Here is a 23,059-nt window from a genome sequence, read left to right on the forward strand (position 1 = left end):
AGTAAATGTGTCAACTACACTGTAAGGAATATCAGAATGAATAAGAAAAGTCTATTTTGCCCTGACTGGTTTGGCTCAGTGGATAGAGCGTCGGCCTGTGGACTGAAAGGTCCCAGGTTCGATTCTGGTCAAGGGCATGTACCTTGGTTGCAGGCAAATCCCCAGTTAGGGGTGTGCAGAAGGCAGCTGATTGATGTTTCTCTCTCATCGATGTTTCTAACTCTCTATCCCTCTCCCTTCCTCTCTGTAAAAAATCAATAAAATATATTTTTTTAAAAAGTCTCTTTTGAGAAAGGAATATACTGGTTGGTTAAATAAAAATGTCTCACATTGAGAGTTTTTAATATTTTCAAGAGCACTATTACCCTTTTCAGTTGGAATTGGTTTGGAACGGGAAGGGATATTTTCAGCTTGGAACTCAGTTGTGTAACCCTCAGTTCTGGGTGGACAAGTCTCTTGATTTTGTATAGCAAGCAAGCCAGAAGACATTTTAGAAAGCAAGCACACTAAGAAAGACATGTAAATTTAGATATGATTTCCCTGGGGTACTGCAGTGTGGTGTTTAGTTCAAATCACCATCTATTGTCTAGTCCATACATTACTCTCAGGACACAGCCCCCAGTGGACCCAAAATATCTAGGTCTTATGAAGAGAAAAGATATTACAAGCAAATATATAATGAACTAAAAATAGTAATGACTAATTTGCTATGAACTATGTAATACAGTGGGGCCCAAGCAGCCCCTGGGCAGTATCACCTGAGTAGGTATAACTCTGAAATTGGGGCATGGGCTTTATCCACACTCCTGTAGGAGTCAAATAGGGGTTTTGGCCCTTTGAAGACTATAGGGAATCAGAGGACCTTTGTCACCATGAGGACTCCATCATATCAATAGCTGTCAGCAGAGGGTATATGGTAATATCCAGAGAAGGATGGTACCTCTTCTCAGCTACTTGGATTTGTTTCTGGGCACAGGTCAACTCTCACCTAAGTGTCTGACAGGATACAGGTTACTTCTACTGCAAAGGAGCCAGCCCAACACAGCTCACGTAGTACCTCATTTGATCCACTCAGCAGTTGTTAAAACCACCAGATTGATTCCTCTAGCTATGAACCCTAGAGATAATGTGTTTTACTTATCATTTTACATTCTGACAAGAATTTTAAGCATTTTCATTGCCCTCATAAATTCACTGAACATTTCGATGGTTTATCATGTATTGATTTCCTCATTTTGTTTTCTTTTTCATATTTTTTTGGATTTTTTTTATTATGACAAACATAATCCATATCCTTTAGGAAAAAGTGGAGATTAGTGAGCAAAGCAAAGAAAAAGAATCACAGATGGAGTCATAGAGCAGTAGAGGACCCAGGATATGGGACATCAGTGCCCACTGACATGGTTACAACTAGGGGATGACATAGGGATGGTCATGTCCACAGAGGAATGGCATGGAGGTACCTAACCATCAGGTGACTGGACTTATTTTTGAGTATAGGCAAGACCTCTTTTTGGCTACCATGCAGGAAAAACCACCACCTGCTTTTTAGTGTATACATTTTCAGAGTCTTCTCTGTGCATAAATGCATTATGCAAACATATTCACATTTTTACAAAATTGGGCTGGCACTGTAAATAACAGTTTTATTGTTTTACAAAGTACCATGACCTTCTCTTCCATGCACATGAATGAAAATCCAGTACTGAAACAGAGAGCACTGTATAGTTGGACCAAAAGGTGGCTGGTAACAAGAATGGCAGACACCTACAGCAAAGTATCAGCTTAAGGTTAAAGCACATTGCCTGGAAAATACCGTCCCCCCTCCCTGCCCAAGGGAAAGCAGGGTTGGAATATTCTCATCAGAGAAATCATAATTGAAGTCCAAGGGCTTTAAAGATATGGGATATTATGTACACCCCTTTGGCTCCTACCTCCACCCCTCGTTCCCCTGACACCCCATTGGCCCCTTGGGAAGAATGGATCCTGTACATCTCTTTGTAGCCAATGAAAACCACCCGTTTTCTGTCTTTTCCTTAGCTCTTCCTGAGCCCTTGACACATCTCCACATTCTCTCATCCTCTCCTCAATGCCCAAATGCCTTTTCTGTAAGTCCTCCTGATAGTCCTTGAGGGAATCATCCGTCCACCTGTCCATTTTTTGCTTAGCTTTCCGGGGCACATACTCTTCAGCCGGGCGTTTTTCGGCAGCTCGCAGCTGGCTCTCTGGCTTGGCCTGGGGTTCTGGCTTGCCCTCACTGCTTGCTTTCCCCTCACCTTGGGACTTGCTCTGCTTTCCTTGTTTCCCCGCGTCATCTAGCTGTCCTTGGTCTTGGAGCTTTTCCTCGTGCTCTGGCTTCCCCTCCACTTCTGGCTTTTCTTTCCCATCTGACTTTCCTTCATCTTCTGTATCTACTTCATCTTCTGGCTTTCCCTCGATTTCCAGCTTTCCTTCATTTTCATTATAGAGTTTTTCCATATTGAGATGTTCCCTCCCTTTCCTGTACTAGGGAGTGGGGTGGGGTGGGGGAGGAGGAGAGAAAGAGAAGACAAGGAAGAGTGAGGACTGGCTCAGATAGTACTGGCATCTGGCCCATGGCCAGGGTTCCCCTGAGCTGGCCTTCTGCCACACTTTTCCCCACTGTACACACGAGAGCCAACCATTTCTCTGGCAAGCCCTGGTATCTTCTGTATCATCCTTCAGTCTGATGGGGTGTGTTTATATTATATGTGGAGGTGAACCCTCAGATTTTGCCCAAGCTGTGTCCTCCACACTCACACACCCCACCTCAGTGCCTCACCCCCACTTCACTGACCTGCAGGGATTCTGGACAGGTTTTTCCTTTCTGTGCCTAGCAGAGTGCTGGATTCAGACACACAGACCTGCAGACAGACAAGAAACCGGGGCAGTGGCTGTGCGCTCAGTGGACTGGTGCTCCTTTTCTGAATCCGGGCGCTCCACATCCAACGTTGCCCTCCCCTACCTGCCCCGCATCCAAGTGGCCATATCGCTTTTCAGGCCTGGGGCACCAGATGAGGAAGCTTTCCAAACTGTTTGTGCTTCTGTGTACCCCTCCCCTGCAGTTAACCCACCCCACCTTCACCCCTTTTTCGTGGAGGTCAGTATTTCCTCACAGGCCCCGTGTGAGGTGGGGGGAGGGGAGGGAGTTATTTCCAGAATATGCCTACGTTTCACTGTCGCACTGCGGTACGTGCCCCCTCCCATATCGGGCTCGAAAATGGATGGAGGGCTCAGAGGTGGGGCGTTGAGGTGGTGGCGGGGCCTGTGATGGGGTCTTCTTTCCTCACCTGCCCGCGCCAGCGCCAGCGCTGGGTCCACCTCCTCCCCCATCTCCGTGATTCTTTAGCTTCCCCACCCTACCGCTGTTCATCCTCGCGTCCACCTTCACCCCAACCGAGGCCGCTGGCAAGGCCCACCGGCACACTCACCTGCGGGCCCGGGCCAGGCCTGCGCCTCCTCAGGCTCATGGAAGCCCACTCGCCCCTCGCCTGCTGCCAGGGCATCTCAGGGAGGTGGCACCCCACGGGCAAGGGGAGCGAACGGCTCTGGGATTTGTCTGGGGGCGGATGCTGCTGCCCACGTGGGCACTCGGTGGATCACGTGATCGTCGCATCACCCCCAACTAGAACCCCCCCTCACCCAAATCCTGGGAGACCTGGCTGCTGCAGACCGGAGGTGGTAGTGGATGGGGGGAGGGAGGCAGGTGATGGCCATGGGGGTACTCACTGAAACTTTTCTCCACATCTTTGACAGCAGGAGGCAGCTTTCTGCCCGCAGGTTCTTTACCTGGTGCATCTCAGGTCCTCGCCCACCATCCCTGTGAGATACCCATTATCTCCAGGTGTGACAGCTAATCACAGGGAGGGTACCCTACATCACTAAGAGTGCTCAGCAACTCAGCCCCACAGCCCGCTTTCAAGACCAGCTGTGCCTGACTGGAGTCTGGTGGTGGTGCCCGCCAGAAGTTGTGCTGCCACTTTAAGATGTTTCTGGGCCTCCTCTCTTCTCAGTCCACATGTTCTCTCCCTGAGTTACCTCTGTTCATTTTCCTCCAAGCACAGAAGATTCCCAATTTAATTACATCTCCAGGCTAGTCCCTCCCCTGAGGCTCAGATCCGTTTTTGCTTTCCCACCAGCAATACAGGAGTGTGTGTTCCCCCACACCCTTTCTACCATGTGTGACACTTTTTAATTTCCACTAAAATGATAGGTGAGAAGTTTCTCAATTGCATTTTATTTTGATATCATTGTAAATTGTATGTACATGTCTTTCCACATATTGCTATTGGGTGGTTGTTCTTTCTCCCCTCATTTTCAAGTGTTCTTTATTAAATAAGGCTAACTGGCTTATTTCAGGTCCGTCCATACTGTCTCAAAGAGTAAGAGATCCTTCGATTTTACAGCTGCATAATATTCCATTGTGTAAATGTACCACAGCTGTTTTACTAGTATATCCTCATCTACTGATGGGCACTTGGGCTGTTTCCAGATCTTACCTATTGTAAATAATGCTGCTATAAACATAGGGGTGGATATATTCTTTCTAATTGGTGTTTCAGGATTCTTAGGATATATTCCCAGAAGTGGGATGGCTGGGTGAAACAGCGGATCTATTTTTAATTTTTAAGGGACTGCCATACTGTTTTCCATAATGGCTGATGTCTGCATTCCCACCAGCAGTGTACTAGTGTTCCCTTTTCTCCACATCCTTGACAGCACTTTTGTTTTTTGATTTATTGATGGTAGCCATTCTGGCAGGTGTAAGATGATACCTCATTGTAGTTTTAATTTGCATTTATTTGATGATTAGTGACTTTGAGCATTTTTCATGTGTCTATTGTCTGCCATACATTTTAATATGTAGTCAAATTTATCATACTTCTTTGCATCTAGATTTTGATTCATACTTAAGAACTTTTTCTACATGAGGTCAAAGAGGAATTTACCCATATTTTCTTTTATTTGTCTTGAGGGTATCTGTTAATGAATAAAGGTTAAGGAGTAAACCAGCACCAAAATGAGTTGAATCTAAAGCTGACTCAAGGTACTAGAGTAACAAAAATCAACACCAAGCCCTGACCAGTTTGGCTCAGTGGCTAGAACGTTGGCCTGGGGACTGAAGAGTCCCAGGTTCGATTCTGGTCAAGGGAAGTAACTTGGTTGCGGGCACATCCTCAGTAGAGGGTGTGCAGGAGGCAGCTGATGGATGTTTCTCTCTCATGGATGTTTCTAACTATCCCTCTCCCTTCCTCTCTGTAAAAAAAAAAAAATCAATAAAATATATTTGTAAAAAATCAACACCAAAGGCCTACTGAAAGAGGAGTAGTTTTCTAACAAACTGTCACTCATATAATGCTGGGAACCAAAATGTTTCAGGTTAAGGGTAATTACAAACTGGAAATAAACTAGCCCTCAGAAAGTCTTTAAGCTTGGTTTTGCAACATGTAGGTGGCCTCTGAACATAGATTATGGTGGTTCCATACAGGAATCACCCTTACTGGACTAGCAAACAAAATCTTCTCTGGAGTAAAATACTGTTAACTTATTTCTCAAGTTATTTCAATAAACAAATGTTCATGTACAATGCTGACACCCAAAAATAACCAGAAACACAAAGAAAAAAGACATAATTACGTGAGAAGCAGTAGAGATAACAGGTAACAAACAGATCCATTAGGTTTGAATTATTGGATACAGACTATTAAACCATAATGCTCAGTGCAATACACAGTCTCATAACATAGAAATCCACATCTGACCCTATCAACCAATGTCAACCCAATAAATTTAATGAAAATAAATAAAAACAAAAATACTTAGTGTATTAAGATAAAATCCAATCTTGAAATTTCAACAGATAACTAGAAGCAAAAAAAAGAAAAAAAAAAAGGAAATTCTAAAACTAAAAAATATCTTAGCTGAAATTAGAATCTCAATGCATGGCCTTAACAGCCAAATAAATACAGCTCAAGAAAGAATTAGCTCTTGCTGGTGTTTCTCAGTAGTTAAGAGTCCAGACTGCTGCACCAAAGCACTTTGATTCCTGGTCAAGGGCATGTACATGGGTTGCAGGTTCTTCCATCCCCAGCCCATTGCGGCATGTGCAGGAGGCATTCAGCTGATGTGTCTCTCTCACATCAATGTTTCTCTCTCTCTCCCTCTCTCTCTCTCTCTCCTCTCCCGCTCCCACCCTCCCACTCTCTCTAAGATATCAATGAGAAAAATATCCTCAGGTGAGGATTAACAAAAAAAAAGAAAGAATTAAAGGACTTGAAATTATATTCAGAAGAAACCATCTATAAGGCTGAACAGGTAGTAAAAAAAGATGTAAAATACATATGGGAGGGTATAATAAGGTCTAACATGCTTTGTTTTATTGAATTTATTGGAGTGACATTGGTTAAAAAATTATACAGGTTCCAGGTGTACAATTCTATAATACATCATCTGTATATTATAATGTGTATTCACCACCGAAGGTCTAACATATGTTTAATTAGAGTTCTGAAAGGAAAAGAGAAATTGAAGTGTTCAGAGGCAATGTTTGAAGATATAATGGCTGAGGATTTTTCAGAACTGATGAAAGATATTGATCCACAGATCCAAGAAGTCCAACATACCCCAAACAGAATAAATAAAAAGAAACTCATGCATAGATGTATAATACTGAACTTGCATAGAATCAAAGACAAAGACAAATAACAAAAGTAGCCAGAAAAAATAAGAGTATGCCTTGAAAAGAACAAAAGTTGGGCTGATTTCTGGCTTCTTGAGAGCAACAATGGAAGCATGAGGTTGGTGGAATATCTTTAGTGTCCTGAAAGAAAATAAATGCCAAGAAATTGATAACCAGCAAAAATACCCTTCAAAAATAAAGGTGAAATAAAGACCTTTACAAATAAATAGAAACACACAGAGTTTGCCAGCCGCAGGCATGAACCAAAAGTAATACTAAATGATACAGGGAAACTGGAAAATGATTACAGATGGAAGACTGAAGATGAAGGAAGGGATAAATAGCAATTAAAAGGATAAATATCTATGCAAGTTTAAGTTAATGCTATATAAGACAATAATATTATCTTATTAATGCAAGTTGAAAAAGAATGAATCAAAAGGTCTGGAGCAAAACTATTTAAGTTCCAGCGCTGCCAGGCCTGTGTGGCTCAATTGCTTGAGCATAGTCCCATGCACTGAGAGGTGCTGGTTTGATTCTAGGTCAGGGCACATTGCCAGGTTGTGGACTTTATCCCCAGTAGGGGGCAGTGTTTCTCTCTCATCAATGATGTTTCTCTCTCTCTTTCCATCTCCCTTCCTCTCTCTGATATCAATAAAGACATATTTTAAAAAAGAAATGTAGCCCTAGCAGGTTTGGCTCAGTGGATAGAGTGTCAGCCTGCAGACTGAAGGGTCCTGGGTTCAATTCCAGTCAAGAGCACGTACCTCAGTTGCAGGCTTCTCCCCTAGCCGGGGCCCTGGTAGGGCGTGTGCAGGAGGCAACCAATCAATGTGTTTCTCTTACATCGATGTTTCTGTCTTTCCCTCTCTTCCACTCTCTCTAAAAATCAATGGGAAAATATCCTTGGGTGAAGATAAAAAAACAAAACAAAACAAAAAACAAACAAACTGAAAAACAACAACAATAAAAAAGAAATGTAAAAATATTTTGAACTAAATGAAAAAAATCACAATTTGGGGAATGTAGCAAAAGTAGTGCTTCATGGGAAATTTCTAGCTTAAATGAGAAAAGAAGAAAGATCTAACATCAATAACCTAAGCTTTCTCTTAGGAAACTAAAGAAAGAAGAATAATTTAAGCCTAGAGCAAGCAGAAGAATGAAATAGAGAAGAAAAAAAATGAAAGTGAAAAAAAGAAAACAAAATTAACAAAACATTTCTGGTTCTTTGAAAAGATAAAGAAAATTTATAAATCTCTTGCCAGGGTAACCAAGAAAAAAGAAAGACCTAAATTAACAATACCAGAAATTAAGGTGGGATCATCACTTCTGATCCCATGGACATTAAGATAATGAAGGAATACTGTGACTAACTCTATGCCTACATATTTGATAACTTAGGTGGGTCGGCAAACTGCAGCTCGCGAGCCACGTGCGGCTCTTTGGCCCCTTGAGTGTGGCTCTTCCACAAAATACCGACTTCTGCGCATGGGCCACAAAGTTTCAATTGCACTGTACATGTGTGCCCGCACGTAGTATTTTGTGGAAGAGCCACACTCAAGGGGCCAAAGAGCCGCATGTGGCTCCTGAGCCGCAGTTTGCCAACCACTGACTTAGGTGAAATGAACCAATTTCTTGAAAGACAAACTACTAAAACTCACACAGAAATAAATAACTTGAATAGCCATCTGTTTATTAAGGAATTGAATAAATAATTAATAACCTTCCAAAGATAGGCATCATCAGGACAAAATTCTACCAAACATTTAAGGATCACCAATGAACATTTAGAAATCAGTGAATTCTACTAAGCATTAAGGAAGAAATAATACCAATTCTCTACAATCTCTTCCATAATTTAGAAGTAGAGAGAACATTTGATTCATTCTATGAGGCTAGTATTACCCTAAGTCCAAAACCAGATAAAAAACAACACAAAAAAGGAAAACTACAGACCAATTTCTTATAAACAGACAGAAAATCCTCAACAAAATATTAGCAAATCAAATCCAACAATGTATCAAAAGAATCATACACCTAACAGAGGAACTTATTCTAGGTTTCCAAGGCTGATTCAACATTTGAAAATTAATCAATATAATCCATCATTAACAGACTGAAGAAAAATCATATGATCTTATCACTTGATGTATAAAAGGCAATTGATAGAATCCAATACCCTTGCATGATCAAAACTCTCCAACTAGAATCAGAGGGGAACTTCCTCAATTTGATTTTTTTTTTTAAATCTACAAGAAGCCTACAACTAGTATAATACTTGCTGATTAAAAAGAGGAAACTTCACATAGCAATATCTTTACTGATACAGCTCCTAGGGCAATGGGAACTAAGGAGAAAATGAACAAATGGGACTACATCAAAATAAAAAGCTTCTGCACAACAAAAGAAATCATCAACAAAACAAGAGAGCCCACTGCATGGGAGAACATATCTGCCAATGTTATCACCGATAAGAGTTTAATCTCCAAAATTTACAGGGAACTCATACAATTTAACAAAAGGAAGATAATCAATCCTATCAAAAAATGGGCAAAGGACTTAAATAGACACTTTTCGAAAGTGGACATACAGAAGGCCAAGAGACATATGAAAACATGTTCAAAGTCACTAATCATCCAAGAGATGCAAATCAAAATGACAATGCAGTATCACCTCACACCTGTCAGAATGGCTATCATCAACAAATCAACAAATGACAGGTACTGGCGAGGATGTGGAAAAAAAGGAACCCTCGTGCACTGCTGGTGGGAATGCAGACTGGTGCAGCCACTGTGGAGAACAGTATGGAGTTTCCTCAAAAAATTAAAAATGGAACTCCCATTTGACCCAGTAATCCCACTTGTAGGAATATATCCCAAGAAATCAGAAACACCAATCAGAAAGGGCATATGCACCCTATGTTCACAGCAGCACAATTTATAATAGCTAAGATTAGGAAAAAGCCTAAGTGCCCATCAGCAGATGAGTAGATTAGAAAACTGTGGTACATCTACACAATGGAATACTATGCTGCTATAAAAAAGAAAAAACTCTTACCATTTGCAACAGCATGGATGGACATGGAGAGCATTATGCAAAGCAAAATCAGCCAGTCGGAGAAAGAAAAAATATCACACAATCTCACTCATTTGTGGAATATAATGAACAGCATAAACTGATGAACAAAAACCAGATTCAGAGACAGAGAAGCATCCAACAGATGCTCAAACTTCAGAGGGAAGTGGGGGTGGGGGGGGTGGGGGGAGTAAGAGATCAACCAAAGGACTTGTATGCATGCATATAAGCATAACCAAGGGGCACAGACACTAGGGGGGTGAGGGCATGTGCTGGGGCAGTGGGGGTGGCCAGGGAGAGGTCAATGGGGAAAAAAGGAGACATATGTACTACATGTAATACTTAAACAATAAAGAACTTAAACAAGAGGACACTTCACCCTATGAGCAAGAACAACGTAAGTATGTCCTTTCTCATTGCTCCTATTAAACATCATACTGGTAGTCCTAGCTGGTGCAATAAGACCAAAAAGTAAATAAAATATATACAGATTGGAATGGAGGAAATATAATTGTCTCTATTTTCAGAGGACATGATCGTCTATATAGAAAATGCCAAAACATTGACAAACTCCTGGCCACAAAGTTTCAGGATGTAAGATTAATATACAAAAGTTAATTATTTTCCTATATACCAGATATGGACAATTGAAATTTGAAATTTAAAAATAGTTTATAACAGTACTCCTAAAATGCAGAATGTAAGTGTATTACAAATATGAAACAACCTTACTGAGAGGGATGGGAAGAATAAGGTGCTGACATAAGTAAGTTTGGAAATGAATGTAGTCTATAAGACTATAGGCAAAATTATCTCTGTATATAAATATTAAAAATATATAAAGAAGTAAACATATATAAAGATGTATATATGTAATACATATATGTATATATACACACAGATTATTATATATCCATATATCTCCTTACTCTGTCAACTCTGAGGGCCTAGAAGCAATGATATCCCAACAGTAATGAGTACACCTAGCACCCAGATCCTAGTTTTTAATACTGTTCTCCAACTTAAGGTATCAGGACTCCTTGGAGAAATGGCTAATTCTAGAACTTAGGCAAGAAATATGCAAAACTAGTGTATCTTGTAGTGCCAGAAAGAAAGTGTTACACACACACACACACACACACACACACACACAACCAAATAGATACAAAAGCCAACTGAAAGAGCTCCCTATGGCCAAAATTAAAATGAGTGCAATCAAAACATTAAAAGTAGCATTAGATTATAATCTAAAGTATCAAATAAATATTAATGAAACCATGCTGATATGAATAAATTAATAAAAGGGGAAGAAGTCAAATATCCCATGCAGAATTCCAAATAATTTTGAAGGTACTCTACCCTCAAGTAGGTAGAACACTCCTTAAGTGTGGACTGTGCATAGTGACTTTCTTCCAAAGAGTACATACAGCCCTGGCCAGCATTGCTCAGGGGCGGGAGGAAACTAATTGATTTGTCTCTCTCAGATTGATGTTTCTTTCCACCCTCTCTCTCTCCTTTCCCCTCCCTCACATCCTCTCTAAAAATCAATGGAAAAAATATCCTCCCATGAGGATTAACAACAACAAAAGAGTATATACAATATGGAAAAGGAGATATAAAAGAGTAACTTTACCATGGAGAATCCTGGCAAACACTATCTCAGTCAGGTGACCAAAGTTAGCATCAACAGAGATAATACTGATAGTATATATCCTTTATATGATGTGATGAGAATGGCACTTTATCTCTGTGGTCCTCTTCCTAAAAGCACTTAACCCCTGTGTAATCACAAGAAAAAAAATCAAGCAAACTGAAATTGTGGGACATTATTCTTTTTAAGATATATTTTTTTATTGATTTCAGAGAGGAAGGGAGAGGGAGAGATAGAAACATCAATGAGAGAGAGCCACTGATGCCCCACACAGGGGATCAAGCCCACAACAGGGCATGTGTCCTGACCAGGAATCAAACCGTGACCTCGTGGTTTATAGGTCGACTCTCAACCACTGAGCCATGCCAGCCGGGCTTATTGTGGGACATTATACAAAATACCCAACCAGTACCTCTCAAGGGTGTCAAGGGCATCAAAAACAGAGAGAGTCTGAGAAACTGTCACAGCCAAGAGGAGCCTGAGACAAGAATGACTAAATGTAAGGTGGTATCTATCCTGGATGGGATCCTGGAACAGAAAAAGGACATTAGGGAAAAATTGAGGAATATGAATACAATGTATACTTTGGTAAATAATAATGTATCAATATTGGTTCATTGTGGCAAATATGCCATACTATTTAAATGTTAATAATAAGGGATATTGAGTCTGGTGGGTGTGGCTAGGTTGGTTAGCCATTGTCCTGTGCACTGAAAGGTTGCTGATTTGATTCCAGCCAGGACACATGCCCGACTTTCCTGGCTTAATCCCCAGTAGGGGTCCTGCAGGAGACAGCTGATCATGTTTCCCTCTCACATCAATGTTTTCTCTCTCTCTCTCTAAAAATCAATTTTAAAATAGGGGATATTGAGTATGGGGTACACAGAACTCTACCATCTTCGAAATAATTCTGTAAAAATCTATGACTGCCTTAAAATAACTTTATTTTAAAAACAATAAAAACCAACAAAAGGCTAAGAACCAGGGTGGGTGGGGGGACCACATGGGCCTGTTAAAATGGTAAGGCGGGGCTTAACAGAAATTTCCTGGGAGACAATTCCTTCGAAGAAAAAAAGAGTCAGTAGACAAGAGATTAACAGGTGAGAATAGCACAGCATCTGGTCAGTCAGATTTTTCTCTTGGTTCAATCTCCAGTATCTAAATCCAGTGAAGATTGCTGTATGCAAAAACACACACAAACCAACAAAAAAATTGGAAAGGAGTGTTTTCTGGGAACTTTTTAAAATATTAAGGTCCAAGTGACAAATGGGTACTACCCACCTGAGTTAGGGTTAACTCTATTGTAGACAGAGAATTCTCCACCCTTCTGTTGAGATACTGTACTGCTTTAGTCCATCATGATCTCCGGCCCACTAGCAATAGGGGCCTTAGGAGGGTGCAGGACCCATGAGACGAGGCACAATGCCCAAGAGACATGGCAGTAATCAGGAGAGAGTGGCAACTACCTCTTAGCTACCTGGACTTATTCCTGGACACAAGTGGAACCTCCCTTAATCCTCTCCCAAACATCAAAAACAGGGAAAATTCAGGGGCTCTGGTTCTGCTAGTGCAGGGGAGAGGGAAGTAGCTAGCCCAATACAGTATCTCATCTGATCTTCTCCACAGTCCTGGAAGGCACGTTTTATCCCCAATTCACAGATGACAAGACTATCCCTTGCAACAATGCATATGTAACTATGAGGTTGATTCCTCCACAACTTTTGAGTCCCAGAAGTAATGTTTTACTTACCATTTTGCATGCTGATAAGAATTTTAAGTGTCCCCAGGTTTTCCATAAGCACTGAACTGTTCTTTTGATTGCTTGGTATTGTTTTCCTATTTTTTATCTTTCATTATTTTTATGATGAAAGTAATATGAACAAAAAAATTACCCACAGATAACCACTATTAAGCTTTTAGTAGACTCAGCTTTCAGAGTTTTTTTCTTCCTGTACATAGATCATTAGTAAATATCTTTGCAGTTTTACAAAAATGGACTGATGCCATATATATGGTTCTGCAAACTTTTCTTTTTAATTTTACAATGCATCATAAACATTATTCCATGCAATGGACAAAAATCTGCTACTGAAACATAGAGGGCTGCAGCTGGATAACAGAGTGACAACTAAAGCAAAACATTAGCATAAGCTTAAAGCCCTGGGCCTGGCAAATGCCTGCCATGGGCACTACACAAAAGGAATGTCTTCAAAGCCCCTTTGTGGGGCCCTACAGCCACCCCTGAGTTCCCTAGGGCCTCTGGGGTGGAAGGGGTCCTGTAAACTTTTTTGCATCCACATAAACCCCCCCAATTTCTGTCTGGTTTTCTTCACCTCATCCTCTACCCTAGCCATCTCATCAAATTCTCTTATCATCTCCTCATTGCTCAAATGCATATCGTGTATGGCCTCTTTGTATTCCTTGAGGCACTGAGCCAGCCCCTTGTTGGTTTTTCTTTTGGCTTTTCTAGGTACATCATCCCCAGCTGGGCGCTTTCCTGCAGCCCTTGGTTCCATGGCTGGTTTTCCTTCTTCATTTGGCTTTCCCTCACTCTCTGGTTTTCCTTCTTCTTTTGATTTTCCCTGGCTCTCTGACTTTCCCTCTATCACTGGCTTTCCCTCCTTCTCTGGCTTCTCTTTATCCTCTAGTATTTCCTCATTTTCTGTCTCTCCCCTGTTTTCTATCTTTCCTTCATTTTCTGACTTTTCCTTGTCTTCCAGAGTATGAGCTACTTCTGGCGTTGCAGCATTCTGAGGCTGTTCATTTTCCATCTTTCCTTGATTCTCAGGCATTCCTTCATTTACACTGCAGAGTTTTTCCATGTTGAGATGTCCCCTCCTTTTCCTGTCCTGGGGGTGGGGTGGGGGAAAAAGGAGACACAGAGGAGACAAGGGAGACTGAGGACTTCGGGGTGGAATGCAGGTCTGGATAGTACTGGCATCTTGCCCCTTCTCAGAGTTCCCCTAACCGGGCCCCGCCCTCCTTCTGCCACCCTTTCCTCACCATTCCTTCCACACACGTGAGCCAACCATTTCTCTGGCAGGCCCTGCCATTTTCTCTACATTTGCTCGGCGCAGTGTGTGTGTAAATGTGTTGGAGGAGGACAGCGGGGCCCCAAATTCTGCTTGGGACGTGCCGCCCACACTCCCCGCCCCTTTGGGACACCCCTCCTTTAACTGACCTGCGGGAATTCTGGATAGGTTCCTTCCTTTTCTAGCCTAGCCAAGTGCTGAGAACAACAGACACGCAGACCTGCAGACAAACAGGGGAGACAGTAGCTGGGCGTTCGGTGGTTGCACAGGGACTCCGATCCCTTTCCTGAATCCTGGCCCTAGTCACCCAACGTTTTCCTCCCCGATCTCCTCCGCTCCCCACACCCCAGACGCCATTTCTTTTCACGCCTGGGGCGCCAGATCAGGACGTTTTCCACCCTAATTTTGGATCCCTGCGTCCTTCTCTCCCTGAGGCAACTCGCCTCCCCACCATGAAGGTCAACTTTTTTCTCTAGGCACAGAGTAGACGAGGGGGTTAATCTCCACTGTCTCACTGCTGGGGTGTCCCCCAGTTCACCATCTCCGGCTCCAAAATGGACGGAGGGCAGCGAGAAGGGGGTGCAGAGAAAGGGGGTATGGGTACTTGGGGGTGTCCGCCTTCCCCACCCTCCACCCATCGGCCGCTCGCTCCCTCTTAGTCATTTCCCCACCGCCATCTCTATCTATAGTCAGGCCGGCTTCCCTCCACCCAGACCCCATCCCCAACCTTTTTCCTTTCCGTGCCCATTCCTCCTCGCCCATTCCAGTATTCCGCGGGCAGCGAGGAAGGCCCTCGCACTGACCTGAAAGAACCTGGAGCAACAATTAGCAGTTCGCAAGCAGCTCGGGTCGGACCGCAGGGAAGGAAGGCGGGCACCCGGACTGGTGCCCACAGCTGCGCCCGGCAGATCACGTGAGCGTGCGTCCCCCGAGCCCCGCCCACTAGCCAGGACTGCCAGCCACACACCGCCTCTTTCCCGCAGGTCCCCCTTTACCTCCCTGGGCCCTTTTGTCTTTTACCTCTTCTTGAGAAGTTTGTCAAAGAAAGAATTTTAATGAAAACCGCAGAGACTTTTTTTTCTTCAGTGAGTTGGGCGGTCCAGGGAAAGAGTCTTAAGAATGTTGCTCTTCAATTCCATTGAAAGAACGAAGATCAACCCCCATAAAATGGTAAGAATGTGAACTTTAATGTTGTACAAAGAGCATAATGTTGCATTTAGAAAAAAATAGGAACAATATTTCCCTCAAAATGAAATGTTCCTTTTTTAAAAAAATATATTTTATTGATTTTTTACAGAGAGGAAGGGAGAGAGATAGAGAGTTAGAAACATCGATGAGAGAGAAACATTGATCAGCTGCCTCCTGCACATCTCCCACTGGGGATGTGCCTGCATCCCAGGTACATGCCCTTGACCGGAATCGAACCCGGGACCCTTCAGTCCACAGGCAGACGCTCTATCCACTGAGCCAAACTGGTTTCGGCTGAAATGTTCCTTTTTTCCTTACATGCACAAACATAAAATTTCTAATGAATTGGTATTTAAATCTAAATGGAATTATACTTGAAGCAGAATAAAACAATGATTGAATATAACACAGACAATGACAAGACCATATATGACAATAGAACTGTGATCCGCAACCTCTACAGCAAGCAGCCCAGGAAGCCAAATAGCCTCTGCTTCAAACTTCAGGACTTGAACAATGACTGCAGCCAACCCAGTCATAAAAAATGCCTTGCTTCTAGTTAAGTTCCTCCAGGTTCCCCATGCCAATGACCTCTAATCAGAATACCTGAAGCCTTCCCTGTTTCCACTCTAAAGCTTTCCTATTCCCCTGCCTGCCTTTAAGTTTGCCAAACACAAGTGAAAGTGCCCGACTCTCTTGTTATAACAAGATCAGAATAAGTAGCCACCATTTCCACATAAGTTTTTTGTGTGGAAGGCTTTTAAAAATATAACAGAGATGAACACTTAAGGAAAACAGTGCCCTAGCCGGCATCGATATTTCTCTCTGGCTTTCCTTCTCTCTTCCACTCTCTCTAAAATCAATGGAAAAATATCCTCTGGGTGAGGGATAAAAAAAAAAGGACAACAGTGATAGGTTTGATTACAAGAAACTGTGTAATAGATTTGTTGAGGGATTAGGGAACACATGCACTTTTCCCTGCCCTTGTTGAGTGTGTTGGTAAAATTTTTCTGAAGGGCAATCCTACATAATAAAGAGGTGATATGCAAATTGACCATCACACCCTAGCACAAGATGGCCACCCTCATGTGGTAACAGGATGGCTGCACCCATGTAGCCACAAGATGGCCGGCAGGGGAGGGCAGTTGGGGGTAACTGGGCCGGCAGGGGAGGGCAGTTGGGGGTGTTCAGGCCTGAAGGGGAGGGCAGTTGGGGGTGATCAGGCCTGAAGGGGAGGGCAGTTGTGGGGGACCAGGCCTGCAGGGGAGGGCAGTTGGGGGTGATCAGGCCTGAAGGGGAGGGCAGTTGGGGGTGATCAGGCCTGAAGGGGAGGGCAGTTGGGGGGACCAGGCCTGCAGGGGAGGGCAGTTGGGGGGGGACCAGGCCTGCAGGGGAGGGCAGTTGTGGGTGACCAGGCCTGCAGGGGAGGGCAGCTGGGGGCGACCACGCCGGCAGGGGAGGGCAGTTGGGGGGAACCAGGCTGGCACAGGAGGGCAGTTAGGGGGACCAGGCCAGCAGGGGCGGGCAGTTGGGGGGGACCAGGCCAGCAGGGGAGGGCAGTTGGGGGGGACCAGGCTGGCAGGGGAGGGCAGTTGGAGGCGATCGGGGTGGCAAGGGAAGGCAGTTGAGGACAACCATGCTGCTGGGGAGGTTACTTGGGGGTACCAGGCCAGCAGGGCAGGACAGTTGGGGGCGATCAGGCTGGCAAGGGAAGGCAGTTGGGGGCAATCAGGCCAGCAGGGGAGGGCAGTTGGGGGCAATTGGGCCAGCAGGGGAGCAGTTAGGCGTCGATCAGGCTGGCAGGGGAGTGGTTAGGGGGTGATCAAGCTGGCAGGCAGAAGCGGTTAGAGACAGTCAGGCAGGCAGGCAGGTGAGCAGTTGGGAGCCAGCAGTCCTGGACTGTGAGAGGGATGTCCGACTGCCCCTTTAGGAATCAGGCCTAAACTGGCAGTCAGACATCCCCCAAGGGGTCCCAGATTGGAGAGGGTGCAGGCTGGGCTGAGGGACACTCTTCTCCGCCCCCCCTCCCCGTGCACAAATTTCGTGCACTGGGCCTCTAGTTTTCTATATTGTTTTAAAACAAAAATATTTGCTCTAGCCAGTTTGTCTCAGTGGATAGAGCATTGGCCTGCAGAACAAAGGGCACACATACCTCGGTTGCAGGCTTCTCCCCAGCCCCGGCCCTGGTCCAGGGCTTACAGGAGGCAACCAATCAATGTGTTTCTTTCACATCAATGTTTCTCTCTGTCCTTCCCTCTCTCTTCCACTCTCCCTAAAAATCAATGGAAAAATACCCTCAGGTGAGGATTAACAAAATAAAAATATTTGATATTTTGGTTCAGTAATTCCACTTCCAATATTTTTCCAGGGAGATAATTAATAATGCATTAAAATATAATCTTATGTTTTAAAATATTTTATGTTTTAAAATTCCCATAACAATTGTTTTTTATACATTTATTCTTTGCTAAAACTAAGGCTTCATGAGTGATTCTGTAGGCTTTGTTTACAATAGGGGGAAATGGAACATCAAAATTGTCCATCAGAACAGATTTAGTTAAATAATCTTCTTAGTACATTTGTTTACCTTGGGTATCTTTGGATACTTGGTTTAGAAAAATAATTATTTTTTATGTTGGGTGCTCAATACACAGTAAATATAATTATTAACTGTCATAATCCCATATTACTCTGGGTAGTGGGACACAACATATACCACAGGATGTGGTATTGTCCTCTAGAGAATGCCACCTATGTGCCAGGCACTGTGCTAACTACCTGATCTTATCTGATATGGATTTCATTTATACCTGATTGAGGAACTCATATTTCTTTTTATAAATATATTTTTATTGACTTCAGAGAGGAAGGGAGAGGGAGAGACAGAGACAGATAGGAACATTAACAATGAGAGAGAATCATTGATTGGCTGCCTCCTGCATGCCTCCACTGACGATCGAGCCAGCAACCAGGGCATGTGCCCTGATTGGGAATCAAACAGTGACCTTCTGGTTAAAAGTTGACTCTCAACCACTGAGCCACACTTGCTGGGTGGGAACTCATATTTCTTTCTTTTTTAAAAAATCTTTATTGTTGAGACTATTGCAGATGTGCCTCCCCACATTGTCCCCTCCACCCGGTTCCTGCCCAGCCCCAGGCCTTCACTACCCTACTGTCTGTGTCCATAGGTAAGATCTTTGGTTAATTTCTTCCCCCTTCCTTCTGAGATTGATCAGTCTGTTCCATGCTTCCATGCCTCTGATTTTGTTCTATTCACCAGTTTATTTTGTTCATTAGATTTCTTATTGATTTATTTTGATTTTTAGATTTGATTGTTGATAGATATGTATTTATTGCCATTTTATTGTTCATATTTTTATCTCTTCTTCTTTTTCTTCTTCTATATCCTTCAACATTTCATATAATACTGGTTTGGTGGTGATGAACTCCTTTTTCTATGAAGCTCTTTATCTGACCTTCAATTCTAAATGAGAGCTTTGCTGGATAGAGTAATCTTGGTTGTAGGTCCTTACTATTCATCATTTGGAATGTTTCTTGCCACTCCCTTTTGGCCTGCAAAGTTTCGGTTGAGAAGTCAGCTGACAGTTTTATGGGTGATCCCTTGTCAGTAACTAACTGCTTTTCTCTTGCTGCTTTTAAGATTCTCTCTTTGTCTTTAACCCTTGGCATTTTAATTATGATGTGTCTTGTGTGGGCCACTTTGGGTTCCTCTTGTTTGGGACTCTTTGTGCTCCCTGGATTTGTAAGTCTATTTCTTTCACCAGGTCTGGGAAGTTTTCTGTCATTATTTCTTCAAATAGGTTTTCAATTTCTTGCTCTCTCTCTTATTCTTCTGGCACCCCCATAATGCCTATGTTGGTATGCCTGAAGTTGTCCCAGAGGCTCCTTACACCATCTACATATTTTTGGATTCTTTTATCTTTTTGCTCTTCTGATTAGGTGTTGTTTTTTTCTTTTGTTTTGTTTTGGTTTCCTCATATTCCAAATCGTTGACTTGATTCTCAGAATCCTCTACTCTACTGTTGAGTCCTTGTAAATTGTTCTTTATTTCAGGTAGTGTATGCTTAATTTCTGACATTCTATTTCATGTCATTGAAATTCTCACTAAGGTCCTTGAAAGTCTCACTAAGTCCCTTGAAGCTCTCATGAAGATCCTTGAGTAACCTTGTAACCATAGTTTTGAACTCTGTATCCAGTAGTTTTCTTGCTTCCATTTCTTTCATTTGTGACATGTTTCTTTGTCTCTGCATTTTGGCCGCTTCCCTGTGTTTGTTTCTATGTATTAGGTAGAGCTACTATGTCTCCTGGAATTGGTATTGTGGCTTTGGGTAGTAGGTGTCCTGTAGGGTCCAGTGACTCAACCTCCCTAGTTACCTGAGCTGGGCACTCTACATGCAGCCTGTGTGGGCTGTGTGCACAGTCTTATAGTTGAGCCTTGGTTGCTGTTAACATCTCTGGGAGGAGTTGACCTCCAGGCCAATTGGCTGTGATTGCAGTGGGAGAGCTGCTATGTAGGAGGCAAGGCCCAGCTGTGAAGCAAGGCAGGCTGGCGCTAGTGCCAAGTCTTGGGCCTTTTATTGATAGGTTTGGGGCATGCTGTCACCAGCTGCAGCTTGTTTGAGAGATTTTAGCAAAGTCTGAAGTTCTTCCACCCTGAGCAGCTCATCACAGTCAAGGAAGATGCTGCCAATAACTATGCCCTTGGATACTACACCATTGGCAAGGAGATCATTGACCTTATCTTGGACTGAATTCAGAAACTGGCTGACCAGTGTACAGGTCTTCAGGGATTCTTGTTTTTCCACAGCTTTGGGGGGTAGTGGTTCTGGGTTCATTTCTCTGGTGATGGAACATCTCTCTGTCAATATGGCAAGAAGTCCAAGCTAGAGTTCTCCATTTACCCAGCTGCCCAGGTTTCCACAGCTGTAGTTAAATCCTACAGCTCCATCCTCACCACCCACACCACCCTGTAGCACTCTTATTGTGCCTTCATGGTTGACAACGAGACCATATATGACATATGTCATATAAACCTGGATATTGAGAGCCCAACCTATACTAATCTGAATAGGTTGTTAAGTAAAATTGTGTCCTCCATCACTGCTTCCATAAGATTGGATGGAGCCCTGAATGTTGATCTGACCCAATTTCAGACCAACCTGGTGCCCTATCCCCATATCCACTTCCCTCTGTCCACATATGCCCCTGTCATCTCTGCTGAGAAAGCCTACCATGAACAGCTTTCTGTAGTGGAGCTCACCAGTGTGTGCTTTGAACCAGCCAACAAGATGGTGAAATGTGACCCTTGCCATGGTAAATACATGGCTTACTGCCTGTTGTACCATGGTGATATGGTCCCCAAGGATGTCAATGCTGCCATTGCCACTATCAAGACCAAGTACATCATCTAGTTTGTGAACTGATGCCCCCTTGGCTTCAGAGTTGGCATTAATTACCAGCCTCCCACTGTGGTACCTGATGGAGACCTGGTCAAAGCACAGTGAGCTGTGTGCATGTTGAACAACACTTCAACTATTGCTGAGGCCTGAGCTCTACCGGACCACTGGTTTGAACTGATACATGCAAAGCATGCCTCTGTCCACTAGTATTTGGGTGAGGGCATGGAGGAAGAAGAGTGTTCTGAGGCCTTTGAGGACATGGCTGCCCTTGAGAAGGAGTATGAGGATGTTGGTGTAGATTCTGTTGACAAAGAGGGTGAGAAAGAAGAGGAATACTAAAGTTAAAATGTCACAATGATGTTGCTTTTTACAGAGAAGCTTATTCTGTTTTAAACATTGAAAAGTTGTGGTCTGATCAGTTAATTTCTATGTAGCAGTGTATACTCTCATATACAATTATTGGCCTATGCTTTAAAGCATGAAATTTGGTTACAGACCTAACCTGTCCATTTCTTTGATGGTTTTAAATAAAGTATTCTTTGTCTTAAGTGAAAAATAATGGAAAGATCTGGTGCCTAGACCAAATATGGACAAATGCAGAACTGACCAATTAAACCCAGACAGATTGAAATTCCTTTGTGCCTTCTCTTGCACCTGGACCCTACACCATAACTGGCCAAGTTCCAAAATGCTTTAATCAAAACTTCACCCACCAGCATTACCTCATGCCACTCTGTTCTCCCTAACCCTTAAAATTTGTCCAGACCCCAAATCAGCAAGACAGATTTGAGCAGTATCCCCTGTTTCCTGACTCAGCAATAAATAAATATCTCTTTTCTCAGAGGCCTGTGTCTTACTTTTGGCTCCTTTGCCCATCAGACAGCAGGCCATTGCTCAGTAATGAAAGGGCTAGCTAGTTAGCTTAATTAGGAAGGTTTAGGGAATAAAGAGGGCCCATAGGAGAGGAATGCATAGATGGGACTTGAAGATGCCAGGGTGTTTATCTTACTTGTACAGAGGATAGAGAAATGCCCTAGGAGGGAGGGGTTCAGGTAGATGGAAATATTTATGGCTGAGCAATTAAAATAGCCATAAACCAAGGACAGGGATATTTCTGGCCTGAGCAATCAAAGTGACCGTAAGTTAGATCAAAAGTAGCCCTGATCTGATCAGCTGGGAGAGCTATAAGATAAAGCATCACCAGGCCAGCACAACTGGGAGAAAGCCATCGATAAAATCAAAAGTGACTCCAACCTAAACAGATAAAATGACCAAATGAGGAAAAGTATGGATGTGGGGGTCATGGGAGCTAATTACAGGGCTAAGGTCCCACAGTAGAAAAGGAGGGTCTCTAGCCTGTTTAATGCTTCCAGACAAAGAAAACAGCGGTCACCTTTCTTAGGGGACCCTTTGTCCATCCAGGAGGGACAGAGTCTGAGGATTAGGAACTTAGAGCACACCTTTCTTAGGTGACCCCTCTGACCCCCTGTGCCAAGGGGGACAGAGTCTTAAGCTTAGAATTTAGAAGTAAGGTTTTAGAGGTAGTATTTGCAATAAAGTTTCTGTACTTTTCACCTACCACCTTTTGTCTGTGGCTTCATTCTTCAAATCCATCTGGACAAGAACCCAGGAAAGAAATCACCCTTGCATCCTAATCACTAAAACATCTTGAATCAGTAATAATGGCATATTTCCAGCACCCTAACATTTTTGCATGTATTCATGTTGGCCATATAGGCAAAGGTTGAACCATTGCTCATCTAAGTAATGGAAGTGTGGTAGGCAGTTAGACATGAGCAGAACAAGGACAATGGGCCAGGTACAGAAGGTCACCAGGGTAAAAAGCCCCAGCTGCCTAGCAATGGACAATCAATTGTAGGGTGGAACTTCCCCACTAGGGTGACTTTTCCTCTCCTAGTGAAGCATAGTAGCATTCATCTCGGGTAAAAACTGCTGTTTAAATTTTAACCCTGCTATTCTGGCTTCTGTAATCATT

The 23,059-nt window shown here is 43.2% G+C and overlaps 2 protein-coding genes and 1 pseudogene across 6 annotated transcripts; 1 reads left to right on the plus strand and 2 right to left on the minus strand.

Annotated features, from left to right (window-relative positions):
- Window positions 1-222: 222 nt before the first annotated feature.
- Window positions 223-3,440, minus strand: TCEAL3 (transcription elongation factor A like 3). Its single transcript, XM_036305854.1, is given in 3 exon segments — window positions 223-1,976; window positions 1,978-2,505; window positions 2,816-3,440. Coding segments are annotated over 2 exon segments (606 nt in total). The 5' UTR covers window positions 2,479-2,505; window positions 2,816-3,440; the 3' UTR covers window positions 223-1,871.
- A 9,993-nt stretch (window positions 3,441-13,433) lies between these two features.
- TCEAL4 (transcription elongation factor A like 4) lies at window positions 13,434-15,400 on the minus strand. 5 transcript variants are annotated; one of them, XM_036305851.1, is made up of 3 exons: window positions 15,259-15,400; window positions 14,605-14,675; window positions 13,434-14,267 (listed from the first exon to the last, which is right to left on the minus strand). In XM_036305851.1, exon 3 carries the CDS (start codon window positions 14,243-14,245, stop codon window positions 13,613-13,615), a length of 633 nt encoding a protein of 210 aa, XP_036161744.1. In that variant the 5' UTR covers window positions 14,246-14,267; window positions 14,605-14,675; window positions 15,259-15,400; the 3' UTR covers window positions 13,434-13,612. The 5 variants fall into 5 exon arrangements, with proteins under 5 accessions (XP_036161744.1, XP_036161742.1, XP_036161745.1 ...); XM_036305849.1 differs by having other exon boundaries at window positions 13,434-14,272; XM_036305852.1 differs by having other exon boundaries at window positions 15,183-15,324.
- A 174-nt stretch (window positions 15,401-15,574) lies between these two features.
- On the plus strand, window positions 15,575-21,402 carry LOC118653412 (annotated as a pseudogene).
- Window positions 21,403-23,059: the final 1,657 nt, after the last annotated feature.

The sequence above is a fragment of the Myotis myotis genome, unplaced genomic scaffold, assembly GCF_014108235.1.
Source record: "Myotis myotis isolate mMyoMyo1 unplaced genomic scaffold, mMyoMyo1.p scaffold_m19_p_4, whole genome shotgun sequence".
Taxonomy (NCBI): Eukaryota; Metazoa; Chordata; class Mammalia; order Chiroptera; family Vespertilionidae; genus Myotis; species Myotis myotis.

What these genes read in the sequence shown, in the direction of transcription:
- TCEAL4 (XM_036305851.1), bottom strand. Translation starts at nt 14,245, where the DNA reads ATGGAAAAACTCTGCAGTGTAAATGAAGGAATGCCTGAGAATCAAGGA.